This window comes from Diabrotica virgifera, chromosome 7 (assembly GCF_917563875.1).
Source record: "Diabrotica virgifera virgifera chromosome 7, PGI_DIABVI_V3a".
Lineage (NCBI taxonomy): Eukaryota > Metazoa > Arthropoda > Insecta > Coleoptera > Chrysomelidae > Diabrotica > Diabrotica virgifera.
In genome coordinates this window covers 164,866,207-164,885,629 of record NC_065449.1, presented here as the reverse complement: position 1 = coordinate 164,885,629, position 19,423 = coordinate 164,866,207, and the positions used below count along the sequence as shown (strand labels likewise).

The 19,423-nt window shown below is 32.7% G+C and overlaps 1 protein-coding gene across 1 annotated transcript; it reads right to left on the bottom strand.

Annotated features, from left to right (window-relative positions):
• Positions 1–7,898: 7,898 nt before the first annotated feature.
• Positions 7,899–11,695, bottom strand: LOC126888859 (cytochrome P450 307a1-like). The gene is made up of 3 exons (XM_050657283.1): positions 11,214–11,695; positions 9,194–9,976; positions 7,899–8,377 (listed from the first exon to the last, which is right to left on the bottom strand). The coding sequence occupies exons 1-3, from the start codon at positions 11,605–11,607 to the stop codon at positions 8,049–8,051; spliced, it is 1,506 nt and encodes a 501-aa protein (XP_050513240.1). The 5' UTR covers positions 11,608–11,695; the 3' UTR covers positions 7,899–8,048.
• Between the last annotated feature and the right edge of the window lie 7,728 nt (positions 11,696–19,423).

Here is a 19,423-nt window from a genome sequence, read left to right as displayed (position 1 = left end):
CGTTGGGTTAAATCTGAGAAATTATATTTTCTGTTTCACTTGATATTAGGTCTTCTAAATTGTAAAAATTGTTAGTGAACGCTCTGGGAAATGTATGTGTTTTGAGCATGTCTCTTCGTGTCTTCTGCTTTTGCTGACCAGTCGCAAAATGCCAATGCTGAAACAAAAATCAAGTGATGAATAAGAATAATCTTTGTTTTGAATTCACAATTTTAAATTGGTTATACAAAAAGTGTTATACATGTAAATGGTTTAAGTATAAAAGTTCTTACGGTATTTAAAACACCAGTAGAAAATATAATAAAACAATATGAAAACATTTTTTTAAGAAACGCTTTTATTAAAAAAATATTAAATATTAAAAAGTGACTAAAAGTTAAAATATTAAAAAATCAACTAAAAAGCAAAAATAAATAAAATCAAACTCGACGGATTACTCGAAAAAAACGTTCGTTAAAAAAATTAAAAAATCCAACACATTCGTTAAAGAAAAGCGTGGGGCGAAAACCGTTTATTCGATGAGGACGCGCCCCACGCTTTTCTTTAACGAATATGTTAGATTTTTTCGTTTTTAGCGAACGTTTTTTTTTCGAATAATCCGTCGAGTTTGATTTTTTTTATTTTTTGCTTTTTAGTTGATTTTTTATATTTTAACTTTTAGTCACTCTTAACTAAATAAAAGCGTTTCTTAAATTTTTTTTTTCATATTGTTTTATTTTTTACTTTTTAGTCTTTCACTTTTCAAACATTAAAATATATCGTCATGTTTAAAAAGAGGATGTTGGTATATGACAGATACTTTTTTTGCATTTATTTTAACTTTTGATACATTCATTGTACATTTTCTGTAATTTCTTCATATATTTCTTAAATCAAAATCATTATTTACGACTATTACAGTGTTCGCAGTATTTCCATCTCTTGTAATACTTTACTATTGCACGGTGTAGACGCTGTTAATTTCTCGCAATGCAGTTCTTCGATGCGCAAGCCGTCTAAAGGTACGTATCCATACAAGGGTAAACCTCGCTAGGTGTAGTAGCTCCACATAGTGGATACGTCGGTGATCGCCGCTTGGCGCGTACACTCTTCGTTTCAATCGGTTTGCGGTTTATATGTAAGGGAGCGCATGCTGTATCCATTTGAGCAGCTACACCGAGCGGGGTTCACCCTTGTGTGGATGCGTACCGTAATGATCACACTCGGCTCAATGAAACGTAAGCTTTGCAGACTCAATGCAGGCTTTTAAGCCTGTCCTTACGCAAACACTTTCGGGCCCAAGTTCACGACAGCGCAGCGAGTCAACAGTCAAACCTTGAGTTTTATGGACAGTCGAAGCCCACAACAATACTAAGGGCAGCATTCGTCCCTCTGCGGTGCCATAACTTTTTTTCGCTGAGAACTGGATAGAAATCGGACGGAAACTGGATAAATTTGAAACTTTATTGTTTATATATGAAGCATAACGTAAACAAATAACGTAGAAAGTGAAATTATGTATAGTTCATATAATTAGCTACAATCTGTAAAAGTTTCAAGTTTCTACATTCTAAAAAACAAGAGAATTTAAGCATTTTCCATTAAAATAGTTTTTTTTTATTGAAACAATTCATAAACATAAAAAAAATTTTGTTGATCGATTATTCGTGTATTGTTCCCGCGAATCCATATATCTGCAAAATTTCATTCATTTCCAGTGAAGAAAAGGCAGTCAAATTAACGTCTAAAAATTTGACTCAAACGATTGAACTAAATAAAAGCGTTTAAAAAGATTTTGCAATAATGATTTTAGAAGATTAAAACAAAAATAAAGTATAAAATATACCGACCATAATATACAATATTAACACTAACTGGATATTTATTTTAAAATATTTTTAAAAAAACTGCAAAACGATATTGAGAAAAACTCAGGTTTTAACAAAACTTTGCAAAACTTAAAAACAACGAAAATTATAGTACAACTCTAACTAATTTTACATGAATCAATTATACCAGTAATAAGAAACTTCAGAAAAACGGATATTTTTAGTTTTTAGTCTTTTTCACTTTGTTTGCTGCTGCTCTGAACAGTTGTAATGAACTACAGTTAAACCATTCTCTAAGGTTCCTCAGCCAGGAGATGCGTCTTCTTCCTATGCTTCTTTTTCCTTGGATCCTTCCTTGCATAATAACTCTCAGCACCTCATATTTCTCTCCTCTGGTAATGTGACCCAAATATTCTAGTTTTCTTGTTTTTATACTGTTCATAATTTCTAACTCCTTATTTAAACGTCGTAGCACTTCAACATTGGTAATCCTTTGAACCCACTGAATTTTCAACATTCTTCTTTAGCACCACATTTCGAACGCTACTATTTTTCTTATATGTTGCCTTTTCAATGTCAAAGCTTCCATTCCGTATAGTAATATAGAAAATATGTAGCATCTTAGAGCCCTCAATCTGAGAGGCAACTGAAGATCTTTGTTTGTAAGCAGTGTCTTCATTTTTATAAATGCTTGCCTTGCAGTTTCAATTCGGAGTTCAGCTTTGGTCATTTTTGTCATCAACCCAGGTTCCCAGATATTTGTATGTCTTTACTTTTTCTATTTGGGTTTGCTCTAGTATTAACCTTTCATTTCCATGTTGTGTTTTTGAGACAATCACAAATTTAGTTTTTTTCTTGTTTATTTTGAGTCCATATCGAATGCAATAATCGTTAATTCTATTTAACAATTCTTGTAGCGACTCAAGGGTGTCTGCCATTATAACGGTGTCATCAGCGAATCTTATGTTATTTACGATTCTTCCGTTTATAGAGATTCCATCACTTAGTTCCGCTATCGCTTCTTGAAATATGGCTTCACTGTAAACGTTGAACAGTAGCGGCGACAGTACACAACCCTGTCTTACCCCTCTCTTTATATCAATATTCTCGGACTCTTGTTCGTCTATCTTTATATTGGCCTTTTGATTCCAATACAGATTGATGATAATTCGTAAGTCTCGTCTGTCCATATCTCTGTTTTTCAATAATTCTATTAGTTTTTCATGTCGGACTCTGTCGAACGCTTTTTCGAAGTCGATGAAACAGGAATAAATATCCAGGTTCATATCTAAGCATCTTTGAGAGAGGCCATTAAATGCAAACAATGCCTCTCTTGTTCCAAGTCCTTTGCGGAACAAAAATTGGGTATCATCCATATCATTTTCTAGCTTTCTGTATAATCTTCCATGAATCACCTTTAGAAATATTTTGAGGGTATGGCTTATTACTGATATTGTCCTATAGTCTGAACAATCTTTGGCATATATTGTTTTAGTTATTGGTACAAAGGTGGACACCAACCATTCCTGAGGTATTTTTCCGGTTTTATATACTTCATTAAACAGATCCAGTAGTACAGGTAGAGTTTCATCGTCTAGACATTTCAGTAATTCTGCAGGTATTTCGTCTGGACCTACAGTTTTTCCGTTTTTTGCGTTTCGTATTGCTTGTTCGATTTCCTCCATTATGATCTCTGGTCCCGTTTCGCTATCCATTTCTTCCGGTTCTTGTCTATTATCCTCAAACAGATCTGTTATGTACGCCTTCCACTTTTTTAATTTCTCTTTGACTTCTATAATAATTTTTCCATTTATGTCTTTAAGAAGGCCATCTTTCTTTTTTCGCTGTGTATTTGTGATTTCCTTTATTTTCTTATGCATATTAAAGCTATCATGTTTCTTAGAATATTCCTCTATTTCACTGCATTGATTTGTCAGCCAGGTGGATTTGGCCTCTTTTATTTTCTTTATTATTAACCTCTGTATTTGTTTGTATTTTGCCTTATTCCTGCCTTTATGTTTTCTTCTTTCCTCCATTAACTCTAGGATTTCTGAAGTTATCCATCTCTGTTTTTTTCTTATTTTTGTCTCTAATATTTTCTTTCCTGCATCTACTAACGTTTCTTGTATCATGTTCAGTGGCGGCTGGTGACTCAAAAATTTGGTAGTTCTGCAGTATTTTTTGGTTTTTTTTAATTCAATATCTTTTAATCGTTGTATTTTACAACGAGGCTTTTAGTTTGATATTTTACACCATATATTTATTCATTATATATCTATTAAAAAATAATAAAGAACTTACCGATTTTCTTCTTTTCAAATTGAAGATAAATCCAATTATATCAAAAATAGCAATGGTACATTATGGCACACTAGTAATTGTTTTATAGTTTATGTTTTTAGTAGAATTTTATCGATAAATACGCGAAACTAAGGAATGCAAACGAAAAAACACTACAAACAAAATCGCCACAACAATAATTGCATTATAGGGTCTTACGAACTAACTACACACAGAGCCAAATATATTATTTTTTTTATAAATAAGCTCGATTCGTCGATTTTTTTAAAGCAAACTTGTCTATAACTTTTTCATTAAAGTTTGGTATTTCTTTTATAAGTGTTTTTTCTACTGACAACATGGTTAATGCTACAAGTCGGTCTTCAGTCATGGAATTTCTCTACAGTCAAAATTGTAACCTAAGAATTTCTAAACACGGCACAGATGCAACGGTCACGAATAACTGTCGTGAATTGCAGCTCGCAAACACATTTCCGAGGCCGTTAATCAGCCGATTGCCGAAGCACATCGGCTAAGATCGCCGTTTGCCTAATAAATGCATTTTACCGCTGCCAGTGTTTCGGTTGCTATCGACGCGGCTTCACTGGAGCAGCAAATACGTAAAAAGATTGCTTCACTGGAGCACCAAATACGTAAAAAAATTATACGGTTTCACTAGAGGAGTAAATACGTAAAAAAAATAATATTAATCATCGTTGTTGGTGAATTATTATTAAGAGTTGATGTTTAATATGATGATATGGCAGATTTGAAATAAAACTATATTAATTATTCTTTAATAATTAAGATTTGCTATGGTTGTTTGGTAGTTCTGCAGCTCAGCAGCACATAAAGAAAAGCCGCCACTGATCATGTTCCATTTGTCATTAACATCTGTTGTCTTTATCACGTCTTGTTTGATTTTCTTTAAGTTATCATTTATTTCTTGTTTTAAACTCTGACGTATAGGTTCTTCTTTTATCTTTGAGACATCGAATCGTGGTATATTTGTTTGTTTTTGGATCTTTTTTAATTTTATCTTTATTACGCCTACTAGTGGATTATGGTCTGAATTTATGTCAGCTCCGGGGTCTGTTCTCACAGACTTAGTGTTTTTATATGTGGATTTGATTAAAATGTAATCTATCTGGTTTCTTACAATGTGATCTTCCGAATCCGCCGGTGATTTCCAGGTATAAAGTCTTCTTTTAGGTAGTTTAAATAATGTATTCATTACTGCCAGCTCCTCGCTTTGGCAGAATTCGACAAGTCTGTCCCCCTTTCATTTCTTTCTCCCAAACCAAATTCTCCCACACATCCATCCACTTTTCCTTTTCCAATCTTGGCGTTGAAATCTCCCATCAAAAACAATATGTCATCTTTTTTGTGGATCTTATGATTTCGTTCAATTGCATGTAGAACCTTTCTATCTCGGCCTCATCTTTGTCTGCAGTAGGTGCATATATTTGGACAACGTTTATCTTCTTAGAGAATGTTTGCAACTGAATCATCATCAATCTCTCTGAGTAGGGGGTAAAACCAACGACAGATTTGTTTGTCTCTTTGTCTACAAGTATGGCAACTCCATATCGGTGTCTTGGATCATTGTTACCAACATAATACATCATGCCGTTGTTTGTGGTTAGTTTTCCTGAATCCGGCCATTGAACATCGCTGATACCGAATATATTTATGTTAAGGCGATCCATTTCAGCTGTTAGGTTATCGTGCTTACCTGGTTGATATAAACTCTTCACGTTCCATGTGGCCAGTCTTAGGGTTCTTCCTTTTTTTATTTTTTCTAAACCAATGGTTTTCATGGTTTCCTTCTGATTATGAGGGTTTCGTTTGCTAACGACCTGAGAGGCCTCATATTCTTCAAGTATACCTCTCCTGCCGGATCTTGGTTTCCGACTTCCATGATCAGTAAGGTGTTTTTGGGCTTTTTTTAATGCCATTATGGTTGTCTAGGAATGCCTTTTAGACCTTTAATACAGTGGTTTTCCGTTCCCTTCCGTATCCTTATGCCGTTGACCACTTCATTGGTTCATCCGCCTTTAGGGCCAATTTCTTGACCCTAGGACAAAAGAGTGCCCTACCACTTACCAACTAATCTGCCCGAAGCCGTTGGTCAGTAAGTGGGGGATTGCTTATACCGGCAAATGTTCGGTGAAGAGTATGTAGTAGAAAGAAATATAGTGACCCGTCTGCCCTCGGAAATCTAATAGCCATTCGGGGTCGGAAGAAACAAGAGTTAGCCAAGAGAGGCTGATAGTAAAGATTAAAGACATTTCACTCAAGACTAGTTGAAAATAAGTAAAATGTGAAGGCCCTTACGATCCGCCAGGTGCGTTTCATAAGCGTATGAGTATTGTACACCTTGTATTCCCGCTCATACTTCGGGGTGTTGACTACAGGCTGTATGGCTCGTCCAGCATGCCATAGCATGGATGATAGGATGCACTCCATTTTACAATGTAGACATCCCAACTCCACGGCCTGACATTTAGCCTTTGAAAGCTTGATAAGGAACTTCATATCCGCCAAGTAAGTGAAGATGGCCAATAATAGGTAGTTTTCTAGGAGATGGCGGTTCTAGCAAACCGTCTTCTTCGAACTTCTTATTTGTTTTCTTGTTGTTTTTGCTTGAGATTTTTCTGTACACTAATGCGGCCAATGTGACCAAAACTAGGAGAGAAGTAGTGACGTCGAAGGCGAATGAAAAATCTTGGATAAGCACTTAGTTAGTGTGGTGTTGAAGGAGAAAGAGCAAAAATACAACTAAAATAAGAAAATTGCAGTTTCAAGGGCCATGTGATAAAAGAATAACAGTATTTGTTGTTACAGATACGATAATACAGGATAAAATATACGGAAATAGGGTTATTGGAAAAAGTTGAATTTTCTAGGAAAAGGCGCAAAATGTCGCTTGTTACAATTTTCAATGTGCGTTAAATGTATTTTTTTCGAATCCTGAGAAAACTGATAAGTATTTTCGAAAAATTTAAACGCAGTATGAAAATTACGTTATTACCGAGGAAGGCTGAAAATACCTTAGAATAAATAAAAAGTTTTTTTTTAATGAAATGCAAATATTTAAAAATCACACTAAATTGTCTCTTTTATTTTTATCCATGTATCTTATTAAAATAACTCTTCTAGAAGTTTTCAGGAAATCTCGGCCCTCAGTAATAATGAAATCGTTTTTATTTTTGCGTTTAAATTTTTAAAAAATAATTTATTAGTTTTCTCAAGATTCGAAAAAGATGAACACATTTAAAACACATTGAACTTTTTGACAGGCGACGTTTTGCGTTTTGCGCCTATGCGCTTAAGGAATTTGAGGAAGTGATACTAATGCAGTTCTGTAGATTTAATCAGAGCTCTAGTATCAAATATGTTGAGGGGGGAAGATATAATCTACTTCAAATCATTTTGAAAGATAAATTACAGGGCAAAAGATCAGTAGGAAGACGCCAGAACCCGTGATTGAAGTGCCGGAGAAGATGGTGTAACCGCTCATCCGCAGAAATTTTTCGTGCAGCAGTTTCTATAGCTACAGTTGCCATTTGGATCGCCAACCTTGGAAAGGAGACGGCGAAATTAGAAGAAGAAGTAGTATCAAAATTAAAAATAGTGGTCAGGATTACCAACCTCTTAACAGGAGACGATACCTACAGAAGAATATATCGAATAACGTTTTTAACGTTATTCGATATTTTAATTTATTAATTTTTGTTTAATTTATTACTTAACAATATTTTATACAAAAATGTAGTTGAATGAAAAAACTAAGCGGATTATGGCAAATAAGTTTTATTAAAAAATATATCCTTCAGAGATTCAACAAGTCTTTCCTTATCATACAAAAATAAATATTCTAAATATAACACAAAAATAAATTATATCACCAGTATACAGAATTTCAATAATTCCAAATGTTAAAGTCAAACTGAAAAATTATCTTGGTACAAATTTAAATTTGAAAGGATCTTTATCGAGCGCTAGTGATCCAATTGGTACTTTATATGTTTCATTTGCTACTGGTTGTATCGTGAAGTTTTGTAAGAGACCGCCAAGGAATCCGAAGGATATAAGTTGAACCATCCTGTAGCCCATGCAGCTTCTTCTCCCTCCTCCAAAAGGCAAAAAGTGTTCCGGTTTAAAGATCGTTCCGTTCCTCAGGAACCGTTCAGGCATGAACTTATTAGGTTGCTCCCACAACTCTTCGGACATGTTGAGTTCATAATTGTTAAGGAAAAGGATGGATCCTTCTTCCACTCTATATCCTGCAACAAAGAAAAGAATAATTAAAGTACAAGAAGTTTGAGATTTAGCTGTGTTGGACTTGTAATTGCTCAAAACAGCACTAGATTAACTGCTGTGTATTATTATAGATAATAAGTAACCATTAAAATACACCCATTAAATAAGTAAGTAAAATTGACTCCAGCTAATAAACTGATTGGCTTGTTAAATAAAAAGTTAAAAAAAACAAGAGACTAGCAAGGAGAACGTAGTTTGCCTAGAACAGTTTGCTAGATGTCGGATTTATTTCTTAAGTAAGTTCAAAATGTTCAAACAAAAATTTAAAAATGAAAGACCTAACTTAAAATTTTATATTAGTAATTAGAAAACTTTATCAAGTCAAAAACATTGACTTAAACATTTCTGCATAACCAAATTAGTGCAAAAATAAGAATAAAATACAAAGAAGTTTAGTGTTATATCACAGCCATTTAGTAGAAACGGGGAGAAGGCTGGATATTGTTCAAAATAAAAGACTACTACAGTCAACGAATATTAACTAAACTAGAGCTCATATCTAAAAAGAAAAATATTAACAGTGGAATGGATGAAAAAAAAAAACAACATAAACAGAAAAAATAAAAAAATCAAGTGACTTAATCAGTTCCATGACCTGAAAAAGCGAAGGAACAATAAATTAAATGACAAAGAGTCACACAGCATGCCCATCAAAATAGTAGACATACAACAATATGAAAATAATGTGTAAAAAAAGAGAAATAAAAATAAAATAATTTAAAAACTTTAATAAAGAACAAAACAAACTATGAAAAAGATAAAAAAAAATTATTACTCACCATTAATAGAACTGTCTCTATTTGCAACTCTGGGTACAATAGGTGACGAAATGAGCCTAATAGCTTCATAAATAACAGCTTCAGTGTATGGCAAAGCATTTCGATCTCCAATGGTAACGAGCTTGTTTTTCCCTACGTTGTCATCAATTTCCTGTTGAATTTTTAGTTGGACCTCGGATTCATTGACTAGAAACGCAAATAATTTCGCCAAAAAATTTGCCACGGCAGAATGTCCACCAATGATATCTTCTAAAGCAAATAAAGCAGTTTCCCACGTGAAGTCAACCTCGTCATCCTTAACTGATTTGATCAAATTTTCTACGTAGTCCCTAGGTTCCGAATCCACATCAAACTCATGGTATCTTTTTTCAATGATCTCCTCGGTAACGAATTGTCTGATTTCATGAGTAACTGCCTTCATTCTATTCATATTCTTCTTTAAAAACGGTGTCAAGAAGGGTAAAAAGTCAGCTGCGTACCCTTGATTTACTTCATAAAAAATTTCGTCAAAGTTATCGACCATCTGGACAAATTTTTTGTTCTCAGTATCATATTTTTTGGAGCAGAAATGGCTAAGAAATATATTTGCACAGTTACGTGAAATAATTTTCTTTAACTGTGTACTTCCGTTGGGTTTAATCTGAGAAATCATATTTTCTGTTTCACTTGATATTAGGTCTTCTAAATTGTAAAAATTGTTAGTGAATGCTCTGGGAAAGGTATGTGTTTTCAGCATGTCTCTTCGTGTCTTTTGCTTTTCTGACCAGTCGCAAAATGCCAATGCTGAAACAAAAATCAAGTGATGAATAAGAATAATCTTTTTTTTGAATTCACAATTTTAAATTGGTTATACAAAAAGTGTTATACATGTAAATGGTTTAAGTATAAAAGTTCTTACGGTATTTAAAACAGCAGTAGAAATTTTAAAAAGATTTTGCAATAATGACTTTAGGTACTAGTATACTTTAGATGACCAAAAATAATAATTTTTTTCTCAGAACTTTTATTAAAAATAAACATAAAACTTTTTTCATATTAATATCTAACTCTTAGAGAGCACAAAAAATATATATTTTTTCATTTATGCACGTACACTAATATTGTAGAGGTATTGTAATATTGTAGAGGCCTCGAAAAATGATGGCGGACATTTAATCTCAGGATTGGGATATCTGAAATAAAAAAATCGTATTGCATTTGAAAAACGAAGGTTTCTTACGTGGCAATTTACCTCAATTTGGCCAAAAAATTAAAAATAAATATTTTTTAACCATAAAAAACTAAAGAAAAACGGGCGATTTTTTCAAAAAATTTATCAAATTTCGGTAAAATCTTTTTTTTTGCAGATTTTTTCAGAAACAATGGTAGACTGACACGTTAGAAACCTTCCCTTTTCAAATGCCGTACGACGTTTTTATTTCAGAGGTCCCAATCCTGAGATTAACTGTCCGTCATCGGAACTACTTTTTTTCGAGGCCTCGGCTTTGGCGCCCTCTACAATATTAGTGTACGTGCATAAATGAAAAAAGATTTTGTATTCTCTAAGAGCTACATATTTATAATATGTAAAAAGTTTTATGTTTATTTTTAATACAGGTTCTGAGAAAACAAATCTTGAAAAAAAGCTTATTTTTGGTCTTCTAAAGTGTACTAGTACCTTTAGAACATTAAAACAAAAATAAAATATAAAATATACCGACAATAATACACAATATTAACACTAACTGGATAATTATTCTTAAATAATTAAGAAAAAAAGCTGCAAAACGATATTGAGAAGAACTCAGGTTTTAACAAAACTTTAAAAACTTTAAAAACAACGAAATTTAGAGTACAACTCTAACTAATTTTACATGAATAAATTATACCAGTAATAAGAAACTTAAGCAAAACGGATATTTTTAGTGTAGTTATTTTAAAAATTAGCCTTAGTAGGCTAACGTGCTAACGTTTACTTATACGTTTTAGTAGCAAATTATTAGTAAATAACATATACTAAGGAAATGTTTAAAATACTTACAGTTATCTTTGTTTCCATCAAACAACTGTTGGTACCTCTCGAAGCTAGGCCGGGAATCAAAGTGGCTTCCTTTGGTAACCAAACCCTCTCTTATATTTTTTTGTCCTTGCACCACTACACACTTTACTCCCCCAAGTTGCAGCTTTACCACATCGCCGAATTTTCTTCCCAGGGCACTGAAAGCTTGATAAGGAACCTCATATCCCCCAAGGAGGTGAAGATGACCAATAATAGGTAGTTTTCTTGGAGATGGCGGTTCTAACAAACCGTCTTCTTCAAACTTTTTATTTGTTTTCTTGTTGTTTTTGCTTGAGATTTTTCTGTACACTAATGCGGCCAATGTGACCAAAACTAGGAGAGAAGTAGTGACGTCGAAGGCGAATGAAAAAAACATCTTGGATAAGCACGTAGGTAGTGTGGTGTTGAAGGAGGGAGAGCAACGATGCTTGAACGTTGTCTGAAGATATGGGTTCGGGTTCTCGGTTATATAGTTAAATATTAACATAATCGGATATACATTATTCGTTACATTTGCATTTGTTGAAGATCAGTAATGCATCTTTATTTGTGTTGTGGGAATGCGATGTGATAATACGGAAAATAGTCATTGATTCTTAGAAAATAAATAGGATAGGTAAGTAAACTGTTTACTCTTAAGGTGATACAGTAGCGATCAACAGGTAGCCAAAACGCGTTCCAAGATTGCGGCTATAATTTTGAATATTTTTTCGAGATATTTGGCACACGTATTCGTAATATAATAAAGAATGGCGGTACAGAGCCCAATTTGAAAAATATATTAATATGTGGAAATTACTCTGTAATTAAATACAATATTAAAAAACGAGCCTGTACCGCCATTAAGAAGAACAAAAAAATACACTTTCTTCAGATAAACTTTTTTATCCGATGCCTAGATTTTGTGTCATTTTGGAACTACTAATGAAATAAAAAATTTTAGTTGTTCCAAAATGACACAAAATCTAGGCATCGGATAAAAAAGTTTATTTGAAGAAAGTGTATTTTTTGTTTTTCTTAATGGCGCTACAGGCTCGTTTTTTTAATATTGTATTTAATTACAGAATAATTTCCACATATTAAAATATTTTTCAAATTTTGCTCTGTACCGCCATTCTTTATTGAACATATTGAACATTATTATTGAACAAATACGTATTTATTGACTCTTGAAAGAAAACAAAAATAACGAAAATTAAATATTATTTTGTTGAGCCGCCTTTAGCCACTATTAGAGCTTTAATTCTACAGGTATCGTAGTACAGGTTTGCAGTGATAGTATGCCGCGCATAATTAAAGCTCTAATAGTGGCTAAAGGTGGCTCAACAAAATATTTATCATTTAATTGTCGTTATTTTTGTTTTTTTCAAGAGTCAATAAATACATATTTGTTAATTAATAATGATGATTAGTTTGTGATAAAAACTAGACAATTAAATGGACAACAAAGTAATAGATACACATTGTGTCTGGTACATACAAAAAACCTATTTAGTATCACCTCATAATTACTTTTTTTTATAAAATCTTATAGTGCGTCTAATAATATGGCCAGGGACTGTACGTGTGCCAAATATCTCGAAAAAATATTCAAAATTACAGCCGCAATCTTGGAACGCGTTTACGCTACCTGTTGATCGATACTGTTTCCTCTTAATAAATAGTATACACTTTTAATAATAATTATCCCGAATTTCTTTGAATTTTTCCTAATATTATTTATTGATATAGTCGAGAAAATATAGGAATTAGATCTAATTGTATAAAATATATTTTTGAGATATAATTAATATAGTCTGATGTAAAAAGTTTTCACCCAATCATTTTTGTGGCAACTCAATACATACAACTTATGTTTTTCTTCTTCTTCTTTATCGATACTCCTTATGCCCCTCAGGGGCGTCGGAGGTTTTATTCATCCTCTATCCATATATTCCATTTCTTGCGGTCCTTTGCTATCTCTTTCATGTGTTGATGTGTTTTTCCTTTTTCCTGTCCAATTTCTATAATCTGATCGATCCATCTCTTCCTTGGCCTCCCTTTCCTTCTTTTACCATATCTTTTCGATTCCATCACCTGCCTTGGTAGTCTTGCTTGGTCCATTCTGTTAATGTGTCCATACCATTTTAATTCTCTTTTTTGAATCTTGGTTATTATCAATTCCTGTTTCAGTCTTTGTCTAATACCTTCATTTTTTATTGTGTCCAATTTCGTTTTTCCTGCTATTTTTCTCAGCTGCTTTAACTCCGCTGCGTTTATTGTACTGTCTATTTTTGCATTGTTTACCCATGTCTCACTTACATATATTAAAGTTAGTACAGATATTGCATTGTACACTTTCAGTTTTATTTCTTTATCTACACTCACCGGCACAAAATTCCGCCACCCAAAATTTTTGATTAAGTTTGACAATCTACAACTTTATTATTTGTACTTCGATTTTAAAGATTCTTGCACGAGTTTGTAGGCACATGTATTGATGTCAATTGCTATTATTCCGGTAACAAAAATTTATTGCTTAGATGGCATTATACGGGAGTGAATATAAGCGTTGTTTTTTCTGCTAATTTTAAAAAATTCTGTGGAAAAATTGGAGGGCTGATTTTGTTTCATACTCCTTTTGTATTATCCTGGAGGTTTCACTAACGTCTTGTTTTTTGAAATATTTAAATATCTCTTTTCTTGTAAGAGCTGTAATTAAAAACACTGCTTTGAAGGTTTATTTAATTAAAAATATCAAATGCACTAAAATTAACAAAACAAAACAATTTAATAACGGTTATGTCCACCTCTTGCAGCAACGACTGCTCGCAATCTGTTTAGCATCTAATAAAGATGTGTTTTCCTTGCCTGGGGAATAGCCCGATATTCCTCTACCAGGGCCATATCTGTACCAAATTTTCTGGAGGCCTGGGATGACGGCAAATAGCTTTTTTTTATTCATCCCATAAATGCTCAATATGATTGAGATCTGGGCTGCATGCGGGCCATTCTAATCTTATCAATTCAACCTCAATTGTATGAGTCAATCAGTGTTTTTATTTACAAAAAATGGTACAGCTCTTACAAGAAAAAAGATATTCAGATAATTTAAAAAACAAAATGTTGGTGATGCCTCCGGAAAAATATGACAGGACTATGAAACAAAATCAGCTATTCCATTTTTCCATCGAATTTTTTAAAATTCGGAGAAAATACAACGCTTCCTTTCACTCCTGTACAATGATATGCAAGCAAATTTTTTTGTTACCGGAATAATACCAAACAATATGAATACATGTATGATACAAACTGGTGTAAGAATCTTGAAAATCGGAGCACAAATAATAAAGTTATAAATTGTCCAACTTAACCAAAAATTTTGGGTGGCGGAATTTTGTGCCAGTGAGTGTATTTCTTCCTTTCCAAATATTGCTTTATTTAGTGAATCGTATCTCTTATTTGCTTTGTTCGCCCTGTATGAGATTTCTTGATCTAGCTTTCCATCTTCTGATATTATTACTCCCAGGTATTCAAACGTCGAGACTGTTTCTATTATTTCGTTTTTGCAATTAAATATCGTTTGGTTAATTTCTTCCCTTTTCTTTTGGGCTACTATCATGGCCTTCGTTTTCTTTATGTTACATCTCTTCATCACACATCATCTCTTCATTGATTTTGAGAGTCCCTATGATGGTATCCATCAAGAATATCTGATCCACGCCCTGAAAGAGTTTAATATTCCAACTCAACTCATTGATATCGTAAAAGAAACACTTAAAGTACAAGGCACGGTTCTAATTCAAAACGCACTTCAACGCAACAGATACAATCCATCTTAGAACAGTCCTACGACAGGGAGATGCCGTATCCTGTATTCTATTCAACATCCCATTAGAGAAAGTAAATAGAGAGTCAAAAGTCAACACCAAAGGAACAATAATAACAAAAAGTGTACAAATATTGGCATTTGCAGATGATGTTTATATCATAGCTAGAAGCCAAGGAGAAATGATAGAAGCATTTAATGCGATAGAAAGAGCGGCACAAGACAGTGGCCGAAATATTAATGAAGCAAAAACCAAATACATGAAGGCCAGCAAATCCACAGGCCAAACAAACCTACAGAATATGACAATAGGAGAGTGTTACATCTAAAGCGTGAAAATTTTTACATAATATCTATGTAGGTTCATTAGTTACCGCAGATATAAATGTCAGCGAAGAAGTTAAGAGAAGAATGCATATTGCTAATAAAACATATAATGGATTAATTAAACATCTAAGATCTAACAATATCACGAGAAAAACCAAATGCAAAATATACAAAACTCTGATAAAGCCTGTCCTTATGATGGATCAGAGAAAATGACATGGACACAGTCGAACAGCGATGAGAACTTATTAGGTACGTTTGAACATATCCTTAGACATATATAGGGGGTGAAAGAAAATGAAGTATGGCGCAGAATATATTATTTTGAGCTGTACGCAGCTTACAACGAACCCGACGTCATAACATCATAAACATCGGATGTCTGCTCTGGATGGGCCATGTTGAACGGATGTTGGAGACTGAAACACCAAAACATATAATGAGGCAGACACCAGTAAGGAAAAGATCAAAGGGAAGACCCAAACTCAGATACATGGAACAAGTGGAAGAGATCTGAAAACATTTGAGATTACCAATTTGAAGAACAAAGCAAGGAACAAAACAGAATGGCGGAAACTCCTAGAACAAGCCAGGACCCAAACAGGGATGTCGAGCTATTGATGATGATGATTAAATGAAAATAGTCGATGGCGTCAAAGATATAACTTTGACTTATATCAGCTGTACATAAATCAAGATATTGTGATATTTATTAAGATGCAAAGACATGCAATGACTATACAGAGAGATTGACATTCTGAAACTAAGAGGGTAGCAGAAATACAGGACGATCGCGTGTAATATAATTAGGACACTCTCTGTAAAAAACATATTTTAAGTATTAATTCTAATAAGATGTTATTAACCTTTAAAAGGTATTGAACAGATTTAAAAACAATATCAGTTTATAGTTTTGAATCACATGTTTAATATGAGTGAACTTGACATAGGTATATTTGTTATTGTTATTATTTAGATCGGCGTAAAATACGCTGAGGAATCAGTATTGGAGATATAGATAGATAGTAGTAACTATGTAGGTGTTGGCCGATGTGTTATGAATCATTGTTATTATTGTTTACAATTGCTGTCTGTTACTCCGCTAAATAAAAGTATAATGCTAGCAGATTATTTCGTATTTATTCTATTTAAATAATTTGGACCAGAAGGCATTTAACAACACACCTATTTAAGACACGCGTAAAAGATGGAATGATGATACGGAAGAAGAGATCTTAGGATTCTAAGGGTCAGAAGATGGAGGGACGTTGCTAGGAATCGACTGGAGGGGCGACTTCTCTGCGAGTAGTCCAATATCTACAAATTATTGTCGAGCCAATTATGATGATGATTTTGGAATAAAACAGAACCAATTTAATTAAAATTTTGTAAACTTTATACAGGAGTCAGTATAAGTCAGGCAACAAATTTGCAATAAGAGAAAAAATGCAGGTAAATTTAATGAACAATTTTTCTTGGTAAAGTATATTAAAATACCCATAAAAGGGCCACACATATCACAACAAAACGTGGATACAAAATGAAGCGTCAAAATGAATTTAGTCTAAAAAATTGCAAAAGGGATTCGACAAGGGGTTACTGTCAGTGATCAAATTGACGCCCATCTTAATCAATCTATTTACTGCAACGTACTACAAAGCACGTCAAGCTACCGCGAAGATTATCAAATTCTTCTTCAATTGTAGTTTTGGAAGGTCGAGAAGGGTGCGTGGTTCTCTTGCAAAAACGAGATCATTGAGAAGGCCCCATAGGAAGAAATCACAGGGTGTTAGGTCATAGGACCGTGCTGGCCACTCACCGATTCTTCTTTTGCCTATCCATTCTCCAAAATGAACATTAAGGTACTCCCGCACACATGCAGCGAAGTGCGGCGAAGCTCCATCTTACATAAAATGATGGATGTTCCTGGGTGTTGGATCGTTGTTCATTTGCCCACGTAAATATTTGAGCATTTTTTCTTGCTTCACTTTGTATAGTTTTCTCTTTTCTTTTATTTTCTTGCTCCCCGTGTTATGAACACTCGGTATCTTTGCTGAAGTTATTTCCTGGCGTTTTCCAATTGGAGCATCACTAATAAAGTCCGGATTATAAGCATGACAGAAAGGTCAAAATAAGCACATACAGTACGTAAATCATTCAGCTGGACATAGGAAATATACATTAAGAGCATTGTGGCAACAAAGCTAATCTGTGTTAGTTGAAGCTTCTGTTCGAGTACGAGTTTTTGGTGTAATAGAGCTGTTAGAACGAATAGAGTGAGTGAATTTTGAAGCAAGGCTGTCCATAAATAAATCAAAAACAAAGTTTATGATTAATGAATTAATACTTTTACTTTAATTTTTAAAATATTTTTATTTAAAAACTACATAATTTCAAAACTAAACAGTTTTCCCATTCCCTTAAGCCAAAAATATGTAGCTACTACATTGTCATATTTTGACGTTTGTTTGTGTCAGTCGAAATGAATTATCAATTTTAAGGTTAATACCCCTTAATGCTAACAACCATATTGTCATCGAGAGAACTCAGTTGCCACAATTATCTTAATATAATAAATTGTATGTATTTATGTATCTAAATTTATACAATGTATGTTCCCTATGTCCAGCTGAACTATTTACGTACATACTGTATAAGCAAAAAGTGTCGCAAAAATAAATAAAGTTTTTATGAAATAAGCAAGGATCAAGAAAAAAACGTGTAACTAAACATGGATATAATGATATAATTATGAATAAAGGACATTAACATTATATTACATTTATTTTTAATGATCGTATTATCAAAAATAAATTGAAAATTACAAAAGTATTAAGCTATAATATAATAAACAAAAATCGAAAAATAATTAATATATTAATATATTTTTTAATCATGGCCATTAGCATAAAAACAATTAACAATAATATGTTTTTCAAAATTTTTTTGTAAAAAGCTATGTCTTCTATCTGTATAAATATATTTATGTAGAAAAATTCTTTCAACATCTGTAGATATGATTGGTGCGTATTTATATTTAGACAAATGTACCGGTACTATTTTACAACAATAATATGATAAATTTGGGCTGTCTGCAAATAAATATTAGTTTATTATATGACAGGTATAACGATGGGTTTTCGAATTTATCTCCTATTCTTATGGTTTATTGAATTATCACAGTTTTAAAGCTCTTTATATTTCACAGAATGTTGCTTAAGATAGGAAGTAACATGAAATTTCACTATAGTTTATAATAAGAAGAAAAATAAACAAAGATAAGCAACATATCTTTAAAATAAGCATTTTTACTAAAAATTCTAACTATAAGCAAAAAAAGCAAAAAAAAGCAGAATGCTTATAATCCGGACTCTAATCACTAATAATACTCGTATAAATAGCCATATCTCTTTAAATTAAATTATTACTCCAAATTAGAATAAAATATGAGAAGTAAATCTAAGAATAAAAATATTTTGCACAAATTATTAAATCTTTATAATGTTTATACTATATTTAGCAGAATTTTAGGTATAAGCAATCATGTTTAATTTTTTTTAAATTAACTTCTTTTAGGACTAAAATTTTGGAAATTTCGGAACTCATAAAAACTCTTTAATTATCTATTCATATTACAAATATTTTTAGTTTAATGAATCCATATTTGTAATACACAAAAACTGTAATTGTATTAGAAGTATTGGAACAAACTATTATGATTATTCATCGCTCCAATTTTCTGTTCCCATTTTATTCTTCAAAGAGAAAGTCAAAATAGTTCTAGTAAATTCTTACACCAATTGTTTTGATTTATTCGATCCCGTTAAAGAGAGTAATGGTTGTATTTGGGGCATTCCTCGCAGTAGTTTTGACCCAGCAGATGAAAAATACATGATTTAGTAGTAAACATCATTAAACAACAGTAGTTCATAACGTGCTACTAGGAAGTGTTTTGAAAATATTCGTAATTGAGATGTAGGACGGTTTTTTTTTTGTATAAACCTTACTGGAACTTAAACTTAACCTTAAACCTAACAACGAGGACCGTTAAACATAT

Bases quoted from the DNA above. Each gene is read 5' to 3' on its own strand.
- LOC126888859 (XM_050657283.1), bottom strand. From the start codon at position 11,607: ATGTTTTTTTCATTCGCCTTCGACGTCACTACTTCTCTCCTAGTTTTG. The intron at 9,977-11,213 runs GTAAGTATTTTA...TTTTTGTTTCAG, and splicing joins TGATGGAAACAAAGATAACT to CATTGGCATTTTGCGACTGG. The intron at 8,378-9,193 runs GTGAGTAATAAT...TCTTTGTTGCAG, and splicing joins TAGAGACAGTTCTATTAATG to GATATAGAGTGGAAGAAGGA.